The following is a 21,399-nucleotide window of genomic DNA, read 5'->3' on the forward strand; positions in this document are numbered from 1 at the left end:
TTCGCTGGACTCGCTCCAGGAAGTGCAAATCCAGTTCTTACCTCTAGTCTAGTCTTCTTCTATGACCTTGTCAGGTGTTTTCCCTAACTGTATATCCAAAAAAACCCAAAAAACTTCATGTGACTGCAGTGAGAAAGCTTTTCAGAGAAAGCTCTCCTTAGTTGATAATAGTCACTAGTTACGTTTGCAGCAAGTACTATGGTGCAAGGTATGTCTTCTTTCCTCTGCAGACAAACCTGATATTTGGCTGGAAGCTCTACTCTTACAAAACTCTTTTTGATTCAGCAGAGACGATGGTCAGTCTTCAGCTAGGAATCTTCAACTATGAGGAGGTACCATCTCTAACTTTGAGAAGTTTATTATTTCTATCATTAGCATCTCAGATATCCAGTCATCAAATATGCTTTGAACTAGCAAATGGAAAGACTTTCAATTAGTGATAGATATGAATCTAATTTTGCAAGCTCTAGAGTCTCCTAAAGCAGACACCCTTTCTCAAGAGAAGAAAAGGGCATTAGATGAAATATACCTCAAGTCCCATTCTGAACATCAGTACACTCATAATAAACCTTTCATGGAGAGAGGTGCTCGCATTTTAACTAGGTATGTTGCTTACAGACTGCTGGAAAGGTTTGAAGCAATTCCCTTAGAAAGCTATAGGCAGAAAAGTGACTGACACCCTGCATTTGTTCTGAACACTGACCCATCAGCTTCCAAAGAAAGACAAGGCCTTCCACAACAAAGGCACTTTGTTCCATTTATTTTTATTATTCTTGAGCTTTTCATTAAGTTCTTTCAAATGTTACAATAGCCTTCAGATAAATCTTTGTGGATTCAACTAGTTTTCAGACATCTCTGACTGTGAAGTCCTCCCTGGTGGATTTTTTTTTTATACCGTGGATCCAACAGGGTATGGGTATGTTTTTCACTTCTACATCCCACTCATGTTGCTAATCGTGAACATATATTCCTATGTTACAGCTTACATGAAAATGAGGTTTTTGAATTTCTGTACAATCCTTAGTTGGTATGTGTCCATGACAGTATGACTGAGTTTCTTTGTAAAGATACTATTAAGCACAAGCACATAGAGATTTCATTTATACTTTGATAGCTGAGGCATGATGGAGCTTAGTTGTTCGTTCTGTGGAACAGATCTCCAGGAACAGATCTCCAGGCTTGCCAACTTTCATATGAAACTTTCACACCATTATATTGACATGCAAACATTTAAAAAAACCCACAAAGATTGCCCATATTTGTATACCATAAAAATATTCTATCCTTTGTACTATACTGTATCAAAGTATGAAAATGACTAAAGGAGAAAAATATGAGTGTGTAACTATATATAAACTATAATATATAAAATAAATTATTAGCTACAAGGATTTTCAAACTTACAAACTCCTTTTTTGAGTGTTAAACTGCTTATATGTATACCCTTTTGTTATAACCAAAATATGATGCCTTACCTTATTAATACTACAGGTCTTGGACTACAATCCAATTTTAGGCTCCTTCTTAATTGGATCCTGCATCATTTTCATGACATTTGTGGTGCTGAATTTGTTCATTTCAGTGATTCTGGTTGCTTTCAGCGAGGAGCAGAAGCATTATCAGGTGTGTTCATCTAAGCTCTTCTGCTGTTCTTTAACGCTTCTTGTGCAGTGCTTACTCGTGACTCAGACGTTTCACCATCTGATGAAATGCATGTGAACTCTGTCTTGCTCTTAAGAAGTCAACATTTATGCATAAAGAACACTTCAGATCCGCACTACCCATTTCCATTCAGATAAGTCTCTGTTCAGAGTTAGTACCAAATCTTATTTGTAGTCTATATTATGTTCACATACTAAATCCAGCAAAAAAACAAAACAAAACAAAACCAAAAAAGCTTGGACTCGTGTCCTAGCTTCATCAAAAGCAGTGCCAAAACTACTACTGTCCTCATGAGGACTACACAGCTCCTTTTTAAAATGTCACTACAAGTGTCTGACTCATTCAAGTTATTGATAGCATGGTGTGAAATCCAGCTTAGTACTACGGTACTGTCCAAGAGTCCTTAATGAACGTTTCACTTTGTAAATGAAGTCAAGGGAGAAGAAAGCAAAGGAAATGACCAACAGAAAATAAGATATGCTTAGTCTGTCTTATTTATGGCATCTGGAAATGACAGGCTGCTAGTTGTATACACCACTGGTCGTACGGCAGTTAGCTAGTGAACTCCAGGCTCCAGTGGCAAGATTTCCACAGGCTTTTGACAGGGCCAAAATTTCTTCTATCATGTACATATTCATCTGCAGGCTGCCCAGGACTTTTGTCTTGATAAAAATATTTGCATGACGTTCTGCTTTGGCAGATACTCATGCTCTGCCTAGAGTGACATTTGGCTCACTTCATGTCAAGTACGGATTTCTTCTTGTAACTTTCTCTGGTTTCAGCAGAGCCTGTGGACGTTTCTGGTCCGTGTGTCCTAGTAACTCATTTCTGCTGTAATTCCTTTTAGGCTTCAGAAGAAGAGGAGATTGTTGATCTAATGCTAATGAAACTTTTCAGTTTCTTCGGGATTAAATGCAAGAAGGAAGAGAAGCCAATCGCTAATGATCAACTGGAATAACCTGTCAACAACGAATTGGTAACCACAATGAAAAAGTGCTTTGCTCACGGATGAAAGAGCTTACTTTTTAACTATCAGCTTCAGTGACTACAGCGGCTTCTGACTAAAACGCTGTCCTTTCAAGAGCTGTGCCACGCAACCAACACACCGCTGCTGCCTGCTGTTATTACGGTGTGCTAGCCAACAAGTAATACCAGATCTAAAATAAAATGTCCCGAAGTGCATGCTTCCCGTAGACTTAGCATCTGTATTTAATAAACACCAAGCGTTTGTTGCACGGTTTGTCCAAGACCAATTGCTTTGTCGACGAGGCGCCTTCGAAAGATGGCGCTCCAGTTACCGATCTACGCCTAAAACGCCTGGAAAGGCTTAAAACGTAACTCAGGCCCGCGTTGGGTCGCCAGTCTGACAGAACCCCGCTCTCCCCCTGCGCGGTCGGTCGGACCCTCAAGGGCAGCGCGAGCAGGCAGCGGCCGCCGGGCCGCCAGCGGCGCTTGGCGGCGGCCTCGGGCCCCTAAGGGCCGCTACCGCCCGCAGCCGTTAGGCGCCCGGCGCGTTTGCGCCCCTCACGGCGCGGCTCCCCGCGGGGCGGGGCGGGGCGGGGCGGGCGCCCGGCGCGGCGCGGCGCGGCCCCGCCCCTCCGCCGCGCGCGGAGGGCCCCCGGCAAAGATGGCGTGGGGAGCGCTGCGGCGGGTCGGGCCCGCCTTGGCGCCGCGCCTCTGGCCGCCCGCGCTGCGGCCGCCGCCGGGGCCGCGGGTGCCCGCGGCCCGGAGGCTGGCGACCAGCTCGCTGGTGCTGTCGGGTGAGTGCGGCCGGCGGCGGCGGCGGGGGAGTCGCGCTTGGCGCCGTTTGCGGCGGCGCGATGCGGGCGGGGCGGGTCGCGGAGCGGCGGGGCCGGGCCGGGCCGGGCCGGGCCGGGGGGGGAGGAGGCCGCCCCAGGGCGCTGGCTCCCCGGCGCGCCTGCGGCCCCTCGCGTCGCGGCTGAGCGGGCGGAGGCGGGCGCAGGCAGACCCACCCGGCGCTAGCGGAGCCCCGCTCCGGCCCGGGCGCGGAGCTCGGCGCCCGCGGAGGAGCGGCTCTAAGCACCGCCTGCAGCTGACCGGCTACGCTGCGGCTACTGCCCAGGTCACTGCAAGTTTGCTAACCTGTAGTTTGCTAACGCGCGTCAGAGATTTGTAACGGTAGATGAGTTCTTAAGTGACTTTGCTGTCCCGTGTACAGTGTGATATGAAAGTTTAAATATCTGCCTGCTGGCCCTAGTAGAATTGGCAGAGCTTTGTATACAAAAGTACCTTATACTGATACCTGTAGTTTAGCTGTCCTGTGCAGACAGGAGCCACATAACAGATTGGATTTGGGTGCTGCAGCTCCAGTGAGCTATTCCGCTCTCGAACTAAGCAGTCAGGATTACAGCAGAACATAGCCAGAGCAGCCACGTGAGGAAGATTCACCGCTTAGGCTGTAGGGACTCAGCTGGCTCATCCAGACTAGCGGGACACACACAGGGGTTGTCTGTGTGAGAACTGGAGTGCAGCCTCGCAAGATGGCTGAGCCCGTGTAGTGGAGCCCCACAGCTGAAAGGGGCATTTTCTATCTCCCAGCTTTTGGCAGTGCAGTTTCACCTATTCCTTGTTCTGGTGCTGATGTTCCTGTGATTCCCCATCCCATGAGAAGCTGGTTCACTCCCCTGAATTGCCAGAAAACTGACCTCAACTCCATGCTGCAGTTTTAGCCGTCAGAGCTGATCTGACTGCTGTCTTCCTTCCATTGTGTGGCCCTGTCCCCCTCCTGGCCCCAGCCAGAACCTTCACTGAGCAGGCTGAGTAAGGAGAAAATGAACTCGATGCAAAAGTGGATAGCTTTTTCTTGAATTAGCATGCTGAAACAGCCTCTTGATGGATCCGAGGAGCATCATCAACAGTACAAGGAGGGGCAAAAATGTGTGGATGGCAAGGAGAGGCCTGCAGCAGCCCAGCAGTTAGATTGGTTTAGTCTGGCAGGAAATCTGAGACAGATTTTCAGGGCCTTGGGCCTGTTCACATTAAAGCAGCTTGGGTCGGTCTAACCAATGCCTATGCAGTATAGCTACGCTAGTATTAAGGCGGAGAAGATAGACTTTTGCGTTGGGGCATTTTTGCATTTATGCAGTTAATTCTGACAATATCTACTGCTGTCAAAACTCCTTGATTTGAATGCAGGTTAGCCACAGGAGTCTGAAAACAGAATCTGTAGTACTCTAGACAACAGAAGTGCAAAGGAGAAAGTAGGGCTGGAGGAGAGAAGGAGAATATACTATAAAAACAATATCTACTATTAAGAATAAGTCACTGATTTTCTTCTAGATAGCCTTTTAACCTAGCCTCCTGCTGCTTTTGCAAATGAAAGAAATAACATTTTTATTGGTCATTATTTGCAAATCAGATGAATCAAGAGCTAAACTTTTTCATTATTATAATTTTTAATATGCCTATCATGTTTCTGTATCTATTACTGGAAGGTAATAACATAAATCATACCTTTATTTTAGGCATAGAGGAAACATTTTGTATGCCTGTTTGTGGAGGTGTGAGTTTTCCTTTACTTTTCAGGTATATCTTTATGAAATATTTAATAGAGGCAGGTTACATTAAATTAAGATCTGAATTTATAATGCAGTAGTTAACTTCAACATGACTTTGTTTGCAGTTTAATGAAGCTAGAGTAAATTCAACTGCTCTTCTGAAAAAGAATACTTACAGAAGAGATTTGGTATGCTTTGACATCTCATTCATTTAATCTGACTTATTTAATGTAATGATTGCATGAGTTCAAAGTTCAAATTTTGAGATTACTTATTAACTCTCTCAGTTGGCCTTGGATTTATTTACAATTTTTGTTACATGGTTGAATCTTTCATTTTTCACTTTTTGATGTGCTACAAAAAGCTTATGTGCTCTTCTAGCAATTGAGAATACTTTACTGCATTGTTCTAAATTAAACCTGAAATCTTCTGTCCTTCTCTCTTTTTTTTTTTTTTAAATCTTGCTTTGTAAACACATCTTATACAATATCATTATTCTGCATAAAAAGGTACCAGCTGGTTTCTTTGTGGCATATATAACATTAGTGTTCAGTTTAGGTTTGAGATTCTGTGTCATTTCCAGTGACATTCCTATTATCCATGGATTTAATGTCTTGACCTAAAATGATTTACCAAGATACTTGTTTTTTTTTCTGTTCATTAGAAACAGAACTGTCCTGAGAAATGTAGGTTTAAATAATGCTAGCTGAAATTCTCTGCTTTTTCTGATTGATACTGCGTGGAAAATGAACATACAAAATATCTTGAGTAAAATGCAAATATTAAATATACTCTGACAACGATATACACAATTGTCTATACTTGCAAAAATGTCTATTATGCTATGTAGTTCTAGAAAACTTAGGCCACCTTAAAACCATTTTAGAAGACTTGCTTCTCTTACACATGCTCTGAAGTTAATGAGCGGGTTATTACAATTAAAGCAGCTCAAAACATTACTGACTTAAAGTAGAAAGATTTTAGTGGGTCTATAGCAAGAACTGCTTTCCTTCATGTACAAGTTACAAAATAAGCAAGGCTTTGTCAAGTTTAGTTTCTCTAGGAGGGCTTAAAGCCCATCCTAGAGGGGAAGCCTAAGAGGAGAATTTTGGAGCCAAAAGGAAGGCCCAGCTGCACTGATGCAGCTCTCCAAGTTCTGGAACATCCCCTGTCTGATTGGACAAGTGCTAAAAGTGAAGATTAAAAGGAAAAAATGGAAAGAAGGAATCTTAGTGGAAACCCTGCAAGTGAGAAAAAGAACAAAGCAGGCTGAAAAATCTTAAGAGCAACAAAAGTTCTAGGTCAAATGCTGGGAAGACAAATGTCATCTGCTTCAATTATTTCTCTTGAAGTTCTTTCTTATGGCTTTATAGAAAGAGGTGTTTTCAATAATAAAAGCTATCATGAATCTTACAGACCTAAATTATATGCAGAATTGTGAGACTGCCATGAAAAGACTTAACAGAGTCTTAAACACTAAGAACACCATATTAGTTATTCTGAATAGTTTTATAGTAACAGTATTAACAGAGAGCAAATTCTCTTAGGTAACACTTACATGTATGAGTGGCCTTATTGATTTGCCTAATATTAATTGGGCTTAATTTTACATAGATAAGTGGCAACATTAAACAGGTGAGAAATAGACCTTATAGAAAATGTCAGCAGGAGGGAGGGCAACCAAATAGCTAGGTTACAAACTCTTCACTGCAACTGATGGCTCTATTTAAGTATGCCTTGAATGTAGTACCTTGAATGAGATGTTGGAAAAACCACGAGCATTCCAACATGTCATTAACACTGTCCTTGTTGGGAATAATAAAGTGGTTGGCAGAAATAATCACTGAATAGGTTGGAAAAGTCACTAAGCTATCATGAAGATGTGTAACTCAGTGAAGTACACATATGCACTTTTCATTTGTACTTCGGTGAACTAAACTACTCCTTTTGCTCCTATACCGTATCACTCTCTGTGATTACAGAGGAACTAGTAATGCTATCAGCAGTACTCCTAGTAAGCTTCTACTGTGCCACTGAAGATGTCATGAATGGAACAAAGTGCTTCTGTAATTTGCATTATTGTCTGAAATATTTTCCAGGAAAAACAGACCAAAAAAACTAACCTCAGTGTTTAAAAAAAAAAAAAAAAAAAGGCAGAGTTTAAATCTGCAAATGTATTGTTTTATCTAAGCAAGCAACATGTCGCTTACTTCTGAAATACTAAGTTTGTTTATTTTAGCCCGCAAATTCACAGACAAGCATGAGTGGATATCAGTTGAAAATGGTATCGGGACAGTAGGAATCAGCAATTTTGCACAGGTATTCATTTTTTTTTCTCTCTCTCCCCCCACCCCACACCCAAGCTTGCAATATTTACTTATACATACCTGCTCTTATCCTTGCTCTTTGGATAGCTACTGTTTTTTTTTTTTAATTATTATTATTCTAATTGCATATGCCATACACTGAGATTTTGGACTTAGAGCTATCACATTGTTTCTAAAGTTAATGCTGCTTCAGCATTCTCTGATAAATTCTTAATCACTTCAGATCAAGCCTATGGAGAGCTGAACTTGATGAAAAACTTAATGGTTCAGGTGAATTTAAATCCTCTTTTATCACTTCAGTTTTTATAGGCTTTCGGAATACAGTGCCATGTACTTTTCAGGCCAAATTCCACTTGAACTTGAATATGGTGCAACTTCTGTGACTAAAGAACAATTGTGAATAGAAATGCAATGTGGCGTATATTTCTCAATCTAAGATAGTGGTGGTTGGGGGTTCTTTAGGAAGACCAGTAGATGTTTTCTCATCCTGCCTTGAAGAAATCTGTGTATAATCTTTATCACTCTGCCGTAGGAGTACTAATACTGTAATAGATGATAATTTGGCATTTGGGGCATGATTTCTATTACATTGTGTGTGTGTGTGTGTGTGTGTTTTTTAACAAAAAAAACCCAGAGAGATTCCCACTGTGAATATGTAATCCTTAAAAAGAATGAGAACTAATTTGGGAGACAGGAGGCAAGAGAGGGGGAGAGAACTTGAATATACTATTGGCTCTGGAGTTACTGTATCAAATATCTCCTATGTACAGTTTCTTTAATGTATGCTTTGATTCATATGTTTTGCTTTTAAGGAAGCATTAGGAGACGTTGTTTATTGTAGTCTTCCAGAAGTTGGGACCAAGTTGAATAAACATGGTAAGTTTCAGCTACAGTTTCTAGTGAAATAGTTATACCACTCAGCCTTTGCAAAGTTCAATTTTATGAATTAATCTTTATGTGCATTAGTAATATTATACATCTTCTAGATGCAAAATTAATTCAGGTATTTCTAAGAAAGAAAGGAAGTTTATTTTCAGATATGTCAGATAAAACTAAACAAATCTTAGACCATGTGTAATAGCAGAGACAATCTACCTTTTAAACGGTGAAGATGTTTATTTAAAAACCAAATACTTGAGTTACTTTTTTGTAATAATTCTGTTTATACTCTGCTTTTAAAATACACTCATTTTATGCTTTGATTTGAACTTCTCGTTAGTGTTTAGGCTGACTTAGCTGTGATTCTGCAACTATGCATTTCATGAGTCGCAATGTAAGAACAGTAAGATGTAATTGATATCAAGCTCTCATTTTTCCGTGAACATACAAACTCAGTAATTTCTGGTATCAGCTGTAATCATAGGTTGTTCTAGCCATTAGCAATTTAGAAATTGTTATGTTCTTAATCATTCAATTATGTAATCTTACATGTTAAAGAAGAGCGAGCATTAGTAGGTAGGAAGGAAAAGCCTATTTCTGTGTTTATACGAAGTGCTTGTCATTAGCTTGAGATGTTGCAGAACAAGAATATAAATTTGCTGAGGTAAAATAGCAGGCCTTTCTTTTGACATCCTTCTTGTGTAATAGGTCCCTATAGAACTGTTTCAACCAAACCTATTACGTTGGCTTGAATAGTGAATGTTACACAAAAGCTCCTTCTGTTTAGGGCTTTAATTAATCAACTTGTAGCTTTATTTTATCAGAAGGAATTTCATTTCCATTTAGTTCTTGCTTTCCTACCAGTTTTGGCCTTAATCGAATTCTAGGCCTTCTGAGAAGATGTTGTTCTCTGATTCCATGTGCTCGTGCCTAGCTGTCTTCTGACAGCTCCATGTGCCTCCAGCCTGTCTTGTTTCTCTGTGGTTACTCTGACTAGTATTGCTTCAGGCGCTATTTCCATAACCACATCTAAAACACCATAAAGGGAAGGACAGCTGGATGGTTCCAGTGTGGTGCTCCAGAATATAATGAGTGCAAAAGTAACGTTTGGTAGTGTTTCCAAAGGAAAACTGAGACTCCTGGAACTATGGCTATGTCTGTTCTGTAGCCAAATTATATAGAGAAAAGTTTAAGTGGTAAATAGAAGGCATGTTTAGACCTGTTGCAGCAAGAGCTGGATACGTCTCCTCCTAACCCTACCTCGTACCATGCTGTAGGGCTTTAAATAAAGGACTAGCCAAATATAAGACACATCCATCCCTTCTATAGTAGCCAGCTACTATTATAATAACCACTGTTACACAGGTTCTCTAGAATAACTGAGGAGCATAAACTTCAAATTTAGTATCTCTGATCACTGTCATAATATTGATGACTTCAACATCTTTGAAAGTCTCCTTGTTCAGTATTAAGGCACTTCTTTCACTGGCCAGGTCACCATCAGAATATCTGTCTACAAAACTAAATCATATTCTGTGTTTCAGATGAGTTTGGAGCCCTGGAAAGCGTGAAAGCTGCTAGCGAACTCTATTCTCCTCTCACAGGAGAAGTGACTGAAACTAACGCTGCCCTAGCAGAAAATCCAGGGCTTGTCAATAAATCTTGTTATCAAGATGGTAAGATGTCATTTTTATCTTTCAATAAGGAATACCACCTGGATCCCGATAGTGTTGCTTGCTATCACAGATAGTTCTGTGATTTTTAATTCTTCAAGTTTAATGGTGTGGAGGCTTAAAATGGAATGTACTAGATATAGCTCAAGTCCAATACGATTTACAGCATGAAAGCATTATTGTAGTCTTGTCTTTGCTGCCAGCTCCTTTGCAATGTTTTCTTTTCAGACATAGATTGGAGTTGAATTTAAATTTATTTCCCTTCATTGCATTTCCATTTTTTTGATCCTGTAACAGCTCAAGATACTAGGAGGTCAGGCTTTTTTACTCTCCGTAAATAACATTTCTTTAATGCCACTGTCAGAGACAGTACTGCTTTAGTTAACTGGTTTGAATCAGGTCTTTTCTTATAACAGACTTTTTTTTCAAGTATCTAACCATTGTTTTGCTGGCACAAGCAAGACTGAAGTCCTGCTGATTCTACCACAGCATTACAGAACTTGTATGTCTACCAGGGAGGCCTTTTCTAAGGAGGTAACATGAGTGTCTCTTTCTTGTAGGATATTGGCAACTGTGTTTCTTTTTAATTTCTTAACTACAGGTTGGCTTATCAAGATGACTGTGGAAAACCCCACTGAACTGGATGAACTGATGAGTGAAGATGCCTATGAGAAATACATAAAATCCATTGAGGACTGAGCTGGAATACTGAAATAAACCCATATAAAATATTTCAGTGTAGTTTGTCATAAATCAGTGGAGAAAATCCGAGTTTTGGCAACCTGAAAAATACATCACTTATCACATATACAAGAAAAATAACTTCAGTGCTAAAATGTTTAACATCTGCAAAGCAGCTAGGGGGTTTTCTTATTCTAAATTGCCTGATTTATGCAACTTTGAGACTTCCAATCTGTGCTATATTGGAAAGCAAAAAATACGTTTGTTAAAATAGGTACCTCCCAAGTGTCATTTGACAATCAAATTTAATATACAACAGCCGTAATACATTAATATGTTAACTCTGTAATAGGCACATGACCAATTTTGTGTTCTGGACTACAGCTTTCCCTGAAATATTTTTCTACCACTCCCAAGATAGTGGAAAAGCAGCGTCTCCCTAACCTCTTAATATTTTTCCTAATTATAGCTACCAAGATGATGCCAAAAAGGAGAAGCTGTACAAACTACCTCTCTGCATGATTTTTACATGTTTTACTTCTTTACAGAACTAGCATCTTGTATGTTTTCCCTCTTCATTTTATTATGTAATCAAATAGTTATGCCCTTACAAAGATATGGTCCTTGTCTTCTGACTTAGAACTTTCTTAGCATGCAAAACTCACACAGTGATACAGTTTATCATGGTTCTCAAGTGGATTGTTTAGGCCATATTTTTGTCTAGACTGAGCAAATGCTACATATGTCACAAGTAATTAAGAAATTCTACATCTTGCGCTTAGAAATTGAAAATTGTGTGATCGGTATTACTTTGATGTAGAATTTAAACGTGTCTGTCTGTAGGAACAAGTAGGCACGCTGCTGTCATGAGGACATAGTGGGAATGAACTGAAACTTTCGTTTCCTAAACCAGTCAACTAAAGCAGCTGACTCCATTAAGCTTAACATTTAATGAATTCACAAACATGCACTCAAAGTTCATATGACATCTAACAGCAAGGTTGAGTTGTGCAGACCAGCGTTTTAGAAAAATGTAAGAGTACAACAAGAGTTCTAGACCAAAGCTTCTTTTCCCAATTTTACAATAGTGGTTTGAAGCTAACCACAAAACAGCAGGAACAAAAACCCAGTATATTTAAGTTGATGCAAGAGGAAACGAGAATGTTTAATCCATATAAGAAGACAAAGGTAGAATTACAATTCCTTTGGACGTTATTTTGAAACCACAGCCTTTCTAGATGGGCTGAAATACTCTACAGGTTATACAGAAACCTCTTTTTAAAACTTTCTAATGTATAAAAATGTAGGCCCTATTGTAAGATGTGAAAGGATGTCAGAGGGGTGGTTTTTGAAATCCGAAGATCTAAACTTCTCCTAAGCAAGTCTCAGATGAACACCCTGCCAAGAGACAGACCGCTCTGTGTCTAAGATGAGACTGTCTCCTCTCCTTACTGGAGAGTGAGGAGAAGAGTCTTCTCCCAACTGGAAAGCGACTAAGAGGAAAGAGTGAGTTTGGCTGTTCCAGAGGAGTCCTGACTTGGCAATGGTTGATAAACAAAAAGCTCCAGTAAACCTGAGTGCAAGTGCTTTAAGAACAGTCAGTGCTTATCCATTATTCGCAATATCATGCGCTATTCGTGAGAGACTTGTGACAACAGTCAAGGCCTAGAGAGATGGAGGCCTGGAGAGTTTAATCCTTGCCTCTGTTACAGACTCCCTCATGTCAGTTTGGGTCTCTAACTGCCCTGGGCACCTTCTGAAAGGAAAATTTCATTCAAATTAGAATGAGGACAGGCAAACGAAGATAGGAATGCATGAAAATGTTTCAATTTGTTGTTTCGTTCACCTCTACTCTCTTCATCTTTATGGGAGAGTAATTAATAATATGCCCTTCATTTCCTGCCATATAGGACCCTTTCGGATCTCCCTTTAAGGTTAGTCCAGAGCATTGTAAAGCATTTTTATGTAAATTTGCCTTGAAAATATTTGTATTCTTTCCTTTTCATCTATGAAATATGAAAGAGTCACTCTTGTAATTCCCTAAGGAACTCATCACTTAACTTGAAGAATAGTACAAATTGGAAAGTCTGGTCTCCCCCTCAGGCTTTGCCCTCATCTGTGTATTAGCAGAATTTATAAGGTTACACATGAGCATGGATAAGTGACAACTTTCTGGAGAAACCAGCTGAAACAGAATTCCACCTTTCTTTTATGCTAAACAGTTGGAGAAGGGATGTTCTTTTGTTTAAGGAAGAAGAAGAGGAACCTCTCCATTCCTAGTTCTTTCAGGGTTTGCTATGACCTTGAAGGGATTTATAACATCTCCCAGTACCTCTGAAAAGGGGAGCAGTGATACTTAGGTGCTTTTTTTGTATGGTTTTGCTGAGGGCTCAGGTACTCTGCAGCTGTTTAGACCAAAGGATATCCATCCAAGTGAGTACTGTTTTTATATCTTTGTATAAGCCACCCGACTGCCTGAATTACATTATGAAAATAAATTATTTACCTGTGGTTGATGCATACTACCCAAGTAGGGCTCCTCAAACAATCCCACAGCTTCACTAAATTCATCAGAAGCAAATTTCAGGCAGATCAATGTGCACTGATTCAAGCCAGACTGTGCAAGAGCTAAAATGCAAAACTTGCCAACATGAATCCGTAATGAATCCTTTTAATGGAATCATCAAAATAAAAAGATGGAGTGAAGGTATAATAGTTTTGGACTATGACATACTTAATTCTAAGTGCTTTTGCATAAATTGTAGAGGGGGAAAATCATGTATTGTTACTTATGATCATGGGAAAAAAAAAACAATGGTATAGAACTGAAAGAACAAAAATACAGAAATAGTAACGGTTGCTGTTTTGAGGTGGTGACATTCCAGTACTGCTATGTCTCTGTAGATTCTACATCATGCTTTTTCTTTAGGTAGCATGCTACATAGATGAATCAAAATGTTTTTGCACACAGCTAGTGAGCCATCGTTTGATTTCACTAATAAAGAAGAGCCATTAAATAGATTAATTTGTCCATCTCCGTGGTGCCCAGCAACAGGACAAGAGGCAATGGGCACAAACTGAAACACAGGAAGTTCCATCTGAACCTGAGGAAAAACTTCTTCACTGTGAGGGTGACAGAGCATTGGAACAGGTTGCCCAGCGAGGTAGTGGAGTCTCCTTGCCTGGAGATCTTCAAAACCCGTCTGGATGTGATCCTGGGCAATATGCTCTAGGTGACCCTGCTTGAGCAGGGAGGTTGGACTAGATGATCTCCAGAGGTCCCATCCAACCTAAACGATTCTGTGATTCTGTGATTAACATTGCATCTATCATAGTAAGTATTGGAAACAGGCTCATATTACAATATTGTTTTAATTTGTCAGGAGATTTCATTATGAACATAATGAAAGGACGATGTCAACTTCACTGTCATTAAATTAGCAGTAAAATAATTACCTAAGAAGCTCTGATGATTGGGTTACAAGTGTGGCTTATCTCAATTTCTTAACCGCAGCATGAGTTACATTTCTAACGCTCCCCTTAACTGGTGTCTCCAGGCAGCTGATGTCCTGCGGATGAGCATCCTCTTTCTTTTTAACTCATACTGATAGATTTTGAATTTGCAGTCTTCCTATAATAATGTCTCCAGAACATCACACAGTTGTAGTAAGCCAAGCTGACATACATAGAAAGAATGTAACATCTATCTTCATGTCACCCTGGTCATATGAGAAAACAGAAATGCACACCACGTAAATCAATCCAGAACCATCCTAAGCTCTTCAACTGAGAATGTGAGACTTTTCTGTGATGATAGGAGACATCACACAGCAAGAGACAAAGGAAAATATGCACCACCTGCAGTGCATATTGTGGAGAAGAGAAAGAAAAAATAAGACTACTGCATGATTAGCCAATAACATGAGTTCATCGGGGGGGGGGGGTGGAATGCTTCAAGTTGTCAAATGGTGACGTGCTGATTTAAATCATTCCATGTTAAAAAGGAAACCATCTCATAATTCCACCACATGGTGGCACTCAAAATGTTAATGAAGATAGTAGTACAGCAGAAAGGTAAGGAGGACTGGGAGGAGACGTCAGCCCACTTTTCTGCTTCAGCAGTTTACTCTGTAAAGGGTACTGCATTGACTCCGTAGCTTCAGTGTCATTTAATTTCCTAAGTCAACTTCAAGACCAGAAAAAAATAAGCATATCTTGTTTCACTGAAAATGTCTAAGAATCACTCCTCCCAGAACTATATGTAACAAACCAATTCACTAGAACCTCATTTTATTGTACCCTCATTTTATCATCTTTCTTCTCCCCCAGTCTCCTCTTCCTGTTTCCTGCAGCATGTCTAAAATTGTCAGCTTGTCCAGGTAATGATTTGGGGGGGGGGAGGGGGGAGGGAAGGCAGAAGCATCTGAAATTTTACTGAGTTCCAAGCATGGTGTCATCCACTACATCAATAGGAGTCTTTTCGTTAATCCAGCAGGAACTGATTGGGAGCTTCGGCAAACATATTGTTCCATCGAAGTTACAGGTAAAACTGCTTTTAACGTTAATGGAGGCTGAATCAGTCTCAGAGACTGTAAAATTCACCCACAAAACACAGTACCACTTTTACAGAGAACAGCGATGTGTTTTAATGTGGTGAAATGCGAATGGGTTGATGAAAAACTGAACATCTTTTGGAAAGCCGTTCCTGGGGAATTTGACCTCGTGGATGTAAGAAAAACTGCAAAGCACCTTGAGCAAGACGCAGGGCCCTATCATTGTAAATCACCAGTAAGGTATGCTCTAGATAGTATGAGCTGGAGACACATTTTAAGAGCAGCCTCGGTGGGCCAGAAGTGTCCTGGATGTCATTTTATCTACTTTCCCCACAATATTTGAGACATCATCTTAGCATAAATCATTGGCAGGGGTATTTCATCAGTGGTATTTGAAGTGGTTAGAGTTTCCTTTACAATACTGATAACCCTCTCCTTCTGACAAAGGATAATTCAGTCATTTCAGACCTGGTCTATTTTAATGCAGTACCAGTGTTCCACATCCTCTGCTATTAGGCTGTTTTCTCATTTGTTTACAATGCTTAATTATTCATGCTATTGACTGTATTTCATTCCGAGATGCATTTTAATGGAGGTACAGCACGTTTTAACCTTTCTCTAACCATGAAAAACAATCCACAAGATAGGAGGATGAGGCTGCACTTCTTAGAACATAAGAATGTTTCTTTTTTCAGCCATCACCCCCTCCTTCACTGCAGGTGGCTGGATGAAGAGAAAATGACTGAGAATTAAATATTCTTGGCAATTCTCGTCTGTTCTGACCCCTCTAATTTGTGCCCCAATTGGTAGAGCAAAGTCAATGACAGAACTGCTGTAACATCAGCACTGCATAGCTTTCTTTTTTGCTTTCATGTATGATCCTCAACTACAACTGAAACGTTTTTGTCAGCCTTCTACTAGACTACAGGGCATTTCTTAAATCATACTGTCCTAATAAACATGCTACAAAATAAAAAAGAATTCAGACATTCAAAACCTTTGAAGGGATTTTTTTCCTACTTTCCAATTATCTTCCATAGGTTTATCTCCACTAGTAAGTGGATCATCCTGTATTTATACATTTATGGCAGGAGAGAGCAGAATGTGTGTCTGATTTTGTTACATAAATATCACTGGTTATGTCAATCAGTAGGTACTGTCAGCAAAGAACTTAAGGCAAAGATATAAAATGCAAGTGTACAAGCAAATCCTGTCTCTTTCATAGTTACCACCCTTTCCCTGGTTCCTGCCTGCTGGAGGGGAAAGGCAAAGAATGGAGATGAAAGGGAGCAAGAAGATGGGTTCAGGAAGGCCACAAAGATGGGATGGAGCTCGGTCGGTACAATGTAGTAGGGTGCTTAAGCTTGAAAAGACCCACTTTCCTTCATTCACAAAGACTGGCTTAAGAATAAACAAAAAGAGGAAGACCTCAGAACTAACTGCATGAAGTTTTTCCAGTTCTGTCGCAGACCAAATTAAAGAAACCTGCATTACCCCAGCGGTCTAGTAACTTACCCTGTGGAGTACAATTTCGGAATAACTGCACACGTGTCCAATGCATTGATGTGGCAAAAAGAGGTAACTGATGGACAACATGCTCCACCTGCTCTTTCTCTACCACCTGCTTTTTGGATGTATGCCCCTGCTTCTACGTGATCTACAGAAGTACTATTTCAGATAGAGAATCTAACATAGTCTCACTCGAGAACAATATTTTAAAACTATGCCTTTTTTTTTTTTTTTTTTTGCATTTAAAAGCACACTGTCACTTCATCATAATCTTAACCCAAAACTGTAATCTTATAACTTCAGGATCATTCAAGTATAACTGCAGTTTTATATTCAAAGCATAAGCCTTACCAAAGATAATAGGGAAATTACATTCTATTATTCTAATTATTATGCTCTCAAATTTATACAGTGGCACCTTAAGAAAACAGATCTAGATTCTGTATTTTATGTGAGCTAAGAGTTTGCTTTTACTCAAACAAAAAGATTAGATCGACATTTAATCAGAAAACATTCCCTCAAAAAAAAAAAAAAAGAAATCTGGGGTTACATTTTATTTACTTGGCCTTTCGAAAGACATCAGGGAAAACTAATAATAATATACAGACAATTAAGCAGACATTTCTGAGAGACTATAGTAAAATAAGTTGTGCTGTATAGAAAAATAAGTTGTACTAAATCTATGAGAGCAGATATGTAACTTATTCTCTCTATGACTATATGGTTTCTATCTTTATCATACAGAAGGGCTAAAAAGTTTTGGTCTACGAAAAGCTGATCTCTGTTCTTGACACTATACGATAAGGTGCTGTCTACTCGAAGACCGAAAACTAGTGCATTATAACAATTCAAAAAACAAGTATTCTGAACCCAACAGCTGACAAGGAAAGACTTTCTGCAAGAGTTTTAAAGATTCATTTAGCTAGTATCTAGTTAGCCTCAACTCTCCATCACCACTGAGGAAGAAAGTATGTGTTGGTTAAAGAGAGAACACTAATGTGGTTATTACTCAGTATACACGGGGCTTAGAAAGCTTCCTTGTAGTCTAAGTGGTCCTTCAGCACTGGACAATTTAAACTGTTTTTTTTTTTTTTTAATACAACAAAAAAAAATTACAGATCTTTTCATGTACCTCATGAATCCCCTCCATTACAGCCACTCGCTCCAAGAAAGATGTATTCCTGTACCTTCTAGTACCCACAACTGGCTTTTGGCAGCTACGTGTTGAAACTACCCTGAGAATGTTCCAACTGCTGCTAGCTACTGTAATGATGCAAAACTGGGAAGGAGTAGGGCCACAAACAAAATATAGGCATCTCTTTCTGAACTACAGAACGCTATACTGGCTATGTCTGCAAATTGTGTTAAAGATACAAGACTACAAAGCTAGCTATGTACGTTATGCCAACCAATAATCTCATTCGATCTTCTTGAACAACAGTGAACCTACTTACAACAAACTAGAAAAACAGATTTCCAAAAGAACTCAGCATACAGCAGTTCCCATACAGAACACGCTTAAAGGAGACTGCTTGAAGACAACTCGATTTGAAAATTTGGCCCAAAGGTTAAATGCTTGTCTTCAGGTGTGCAGGTACATCACCTAATGTCTTCCTATGTGTACTACGGATAAAAGATTTTTTTTTTTAATTGTCAACCAAAAGGAACTCATGTTTTTTCTTTTAAAAAACAAGTTTATATTTACCACATGATCACAATTTGTATTATTCATCTTTAATGACAGATAGAAGCTACAGGTTTATAAATATATATTTTTCATAGTTGTGACAACCAGTGACTAGATACAGTTTTAGTGGAAAATAGTCTGAAATACAGTAAGGCTAGATAAATTACAAGGCATTATTACAAAAAGTTGATTCTGAACTTTTGGTGACATTACATTATTTTTTACAAACATTAGAAATAAACATTTAGTGCTGTGTGTACACACTGCAGAAGAAACTACAACAAAAAGCAGCTTACCAGTTCAAAGTTAAGAAACAACTTTTTTTTAAACAAAGTCAAGGTAAATCAAAGTAACAACAATAACAAAAATTTGCATGTTACAGGACATTGTCCTGAACGGGCAGCATTGCCATCACTGAGAAAAACAATTTGTATAACACTGTATGAGAGGAATTAGGTTGGTTTAAATTGTTTCAAGAATAGTTAATCTTCTATCACAGTGGTCAATTTTCCTGCACTACAATGGGGATTCCTATCGGGAGGCAGACACGTTTTTGCATTCAAGTAGAGCCCATTGTATATCAAGCTATGATGCCTTAGCCCTCTTAAAATGTAGGAACTTCATGGGAGGGTGCACCTCCATGAAGCCACTTACAGGATCTGTATGAACATCCATTATACCACAGTTTAGAAACTGGACTTTAGAGTAATCCCAACCAACTTCCGTTCTACTGCTCGGGCTCAACTTTAAAAGCAAATACATAAGCTTTGCTAGTTTAAAACTGTAATATAATTCAGCTTATTTCTATGATACAGAGATAAAAAATTTTAAACTCCCAAAATTAACGTAACAATTTTTCTTTCTGGCAGGTGAACGAGTAGAGAAAGGTCTTATGCGTAAGACTTCATAACCCAATTTTATGAATCATTGTTTTGCTACCATTATTTAACAGAGAATGATTATGACTTTATGAAGTCAGACTAGACAAAAAAAAGCCTAAAAATATAATATTGTTTAAGACAAAGTTTACTGACACATTTAACAGAATATTCTATACACAACATTCAGATACAGAAACTGTAACCACTGAAGCTAATCCCTACAAAAACAGGCATAGCACAATATTGCATAGAAAAAAATCCCTGGTATAAATATGCTTGCGCTAGAGACTAGGACTTTTGCCTTCCTTATTAAATCAAAGCACATACATTTTAAAAAAAAAGCACATCTCACATTTTATGACATTTTTCATAGCTATATTCTTTGGAATTACTAGTGTGTGTGTTATGTCAATCACATTTTTATTCTGCATGCTATTGTTTAATATTAAAAGACTAAAATGGAAAGGAAAACTGCTTTTTGCTTCCCCTCAAAAACTGTAATGTAAAAGAATTTTGCTATGATGCATGAAAATAAAATTGGACCTTTCTCAAAAAGAGAAAGCTCAAACAAAACCCAGAAGAGCTGAATGAACAGGATAAGATAGGAAAGCTCAGGTCCAAACTTCCACTCTATAGAATAGTTTAAAAAGCAATGTTTAAAAGTTGAATAAAGAGTCCAACCTCAGGAATAGCCAATGGTTTCACAGTTCACTATTCACTTTAATTGTGGAAGACCTACATTCAAGTCCATACACAAAATTAAGAAGTGCTCTTATCACTTAGCTATTTTAGGGCAATTCTCTTATATGAGCTGATCCTGAGAAAACCTTCCTAATGAAACAGATGTTTCCCTGAACATCTTTCAATTTTGAAAAGTCACCATTTTCCATTTAAAAAAAATCCCAAACAGCTCCATATAAGACTCTAGTCAATATTGCTGTAGAAGAAAAATACTTTTACTTCCTACCTTAAACTATTTATGTTCATAAAGCCTTAATTTCACCATTCAAAATATTTTCATTTCAATAAGCAATCCTTTCATATTTTCAGATCATGTACACGTGAAATGCATACAGAATAACCTGTGATTTGCCAACAAGCCATGCAGGATAATTTGAAAATAAGTTGTTTCCTTCCGATATTCCTTATAGTGAGCACTTTAATCTCATGATACAAACAGTGCAGACAGATTAAATCCATCCGTAAGTATTAACAATATGCATTATGCAGCATCAGATAAATAATAGTAAAAGTTGAAAAAATGGTAACTTCTACACAAATAAGTTTCATAAAAAACTAGAATTTGTGGTTTCACACAGAATATATATTTCTAATTATATCTGTAAGAGGTGAATATATACAATAAATATTTTCTTATATTAAATATGGTTACAGGTTTTCTCACTTAACTACATAATTTTAGAGGTGTACCAGGAAGACATGTTTCTCACTGTATTGTCTTTCACTGTTAACACAGGAAAACGTTATCAAATTCTTCTGGCTTCTACAGATACAAGATTTCTGGCACACCTGAAAATGTGTCAGGAATTAGAATTAATTATTATATTTGTATTATAAATTGCATTTGAATGAGAAAGCCATTACTGGAGTTTGGCAGGGCAGTCAGGGAACACATAAGATTTCTTACTTGCAAATGTTTAAAGGCACATAAAGATTGCAATGTATATTTAATAATATGTTAGAAAGCAGATTATGAGTATTTCTCCAGATTACTTTACATTAAAATATAGAATTAGCAGATGTTTGCCTGTTAGCTCTACCAAAAAAATGTTTCATGTATCTGTAAACAGCTCATGTTTATGCATGAACAGACATTTGTTCATTCAAGTGATACATTTTCCCCTCACATACACAGAAATAATTTTTTAAAATGCGTGTACTTATTCTGTTGTTTAATAAGATACCGTGGCACACACATTCATATGAAAAAAATATTTGTAAATGGTAACAGGAGAAAAAAATTACCTGAAATAAGGTAAATTCATTGAAAATGAGCACAGTATATTTT

At 38.7% G+C, this 21,399-nt stretch overlaps 3 protein-coding genes across 3 annotated transcripts in view; 2 read left to right on the plus strand and 1 right to left on the minus strand.

Moving 5' to 3' along the window:
* The window catches only part of BCO1 (beta-carotene oxygenase 1), a 70,518-nt gene extending 67,897 nt beyond the window's left edge, over nt 1-2,621 (minus strand). Inside the window, exon 1 of the mRNA XM_009682929.2 lies at nt 1,476-2,621. The gene's annotated coding sequence lies outside the window, so the exon portion shown is untranslated. The remainder of the gene's footprint in view (nt 1-1,475) is intronic.
* The window catches only part of PKD1L3 (polycystin 1 like 3, transient receptor potential channel interacting), a 43,306-nt gene extending 40,410 nt beyond the window's left edge, over nt 1-2,896 (plus strand). Inside the window, exons 41-43 of the mRNA XM_068956049.1 lie at nt 231-332; nt 1,492-1,623; nt 2,510-2,896. Of these exons, the coding sequence (XP_068812150.1) occupies nt 231-332; nt 1,492-1,623; nt 2,510-2,620 (345 nt within the window). The 3' untranslated portion in view covers nt 2,621-2,896. The remainder of the gene's footprint in view (nt 1-230; nt 333-1,491; nt 1,624-2,509) is intronic.
* Nucleotides 2,897-3,264: 368 nt separating this feature from the next.
* Nucleotides 3,265-10,790, plus strand: GCSH (glycine cleavage system protein H). The gene is made up of 5 exons (XM_068956048.1): nt 3,265-3,422; nt 7,420-7,499; nt 8,320-8,383; nt 9,931-10,062; nt 10,661-10,790. Exons 1-5 carry the CDS (start codon nt 3,290-3,292, stop codon nt 10,756-10,758), a joined length of 507 nt encoding a protein of 168 aa, XP_068812149.1. The 5' UTR covers nt 3,265-3,289; the 3' UTR covers nt 10,759-10,790.
* Nucleotides 10,791-21,399: the final 10,609 nt, after the last annotated feature.

The sequence above is a fragment of the Struthio camelus genome, chromosome 10, assembly GCF_040807025.1.
Source record: "Struthio camelus isolate bStrCam1 chromosome 10, bStrCam1.hap1, whole genome shotgun sequence".
NCBI lineage: Eukaryota > Metazoa > Chordata > Aves > Struthioniformes > Struthionidae > Struthio > Struthio camelus.

Bases quoted from the DNA above. Each gene is read 5' to 3' on its own strand.
- GCSH (XM_068956048.1), top strand. From the start codon at position 3,290: ATGGCGTGGGGAGCGCTGCGGCGGGTCGGGCCCGCCTTGGCGCCGCGC. The intron at 7,500-8,319 runs GTATTCATTTTT...TTTGCTTTTAAG, and splicing joins GAATCAGCAATTTTGCACAG to GAAGCATTAGGAGACGTTGT. The intron at 8,384-9,930 runs GTAAGTTTCAGC...TCTGTGTTTCAG, and splicing joins GACCAAGTTGAATAAACATG to ATGAGTTTGGAGCCCTGGAA.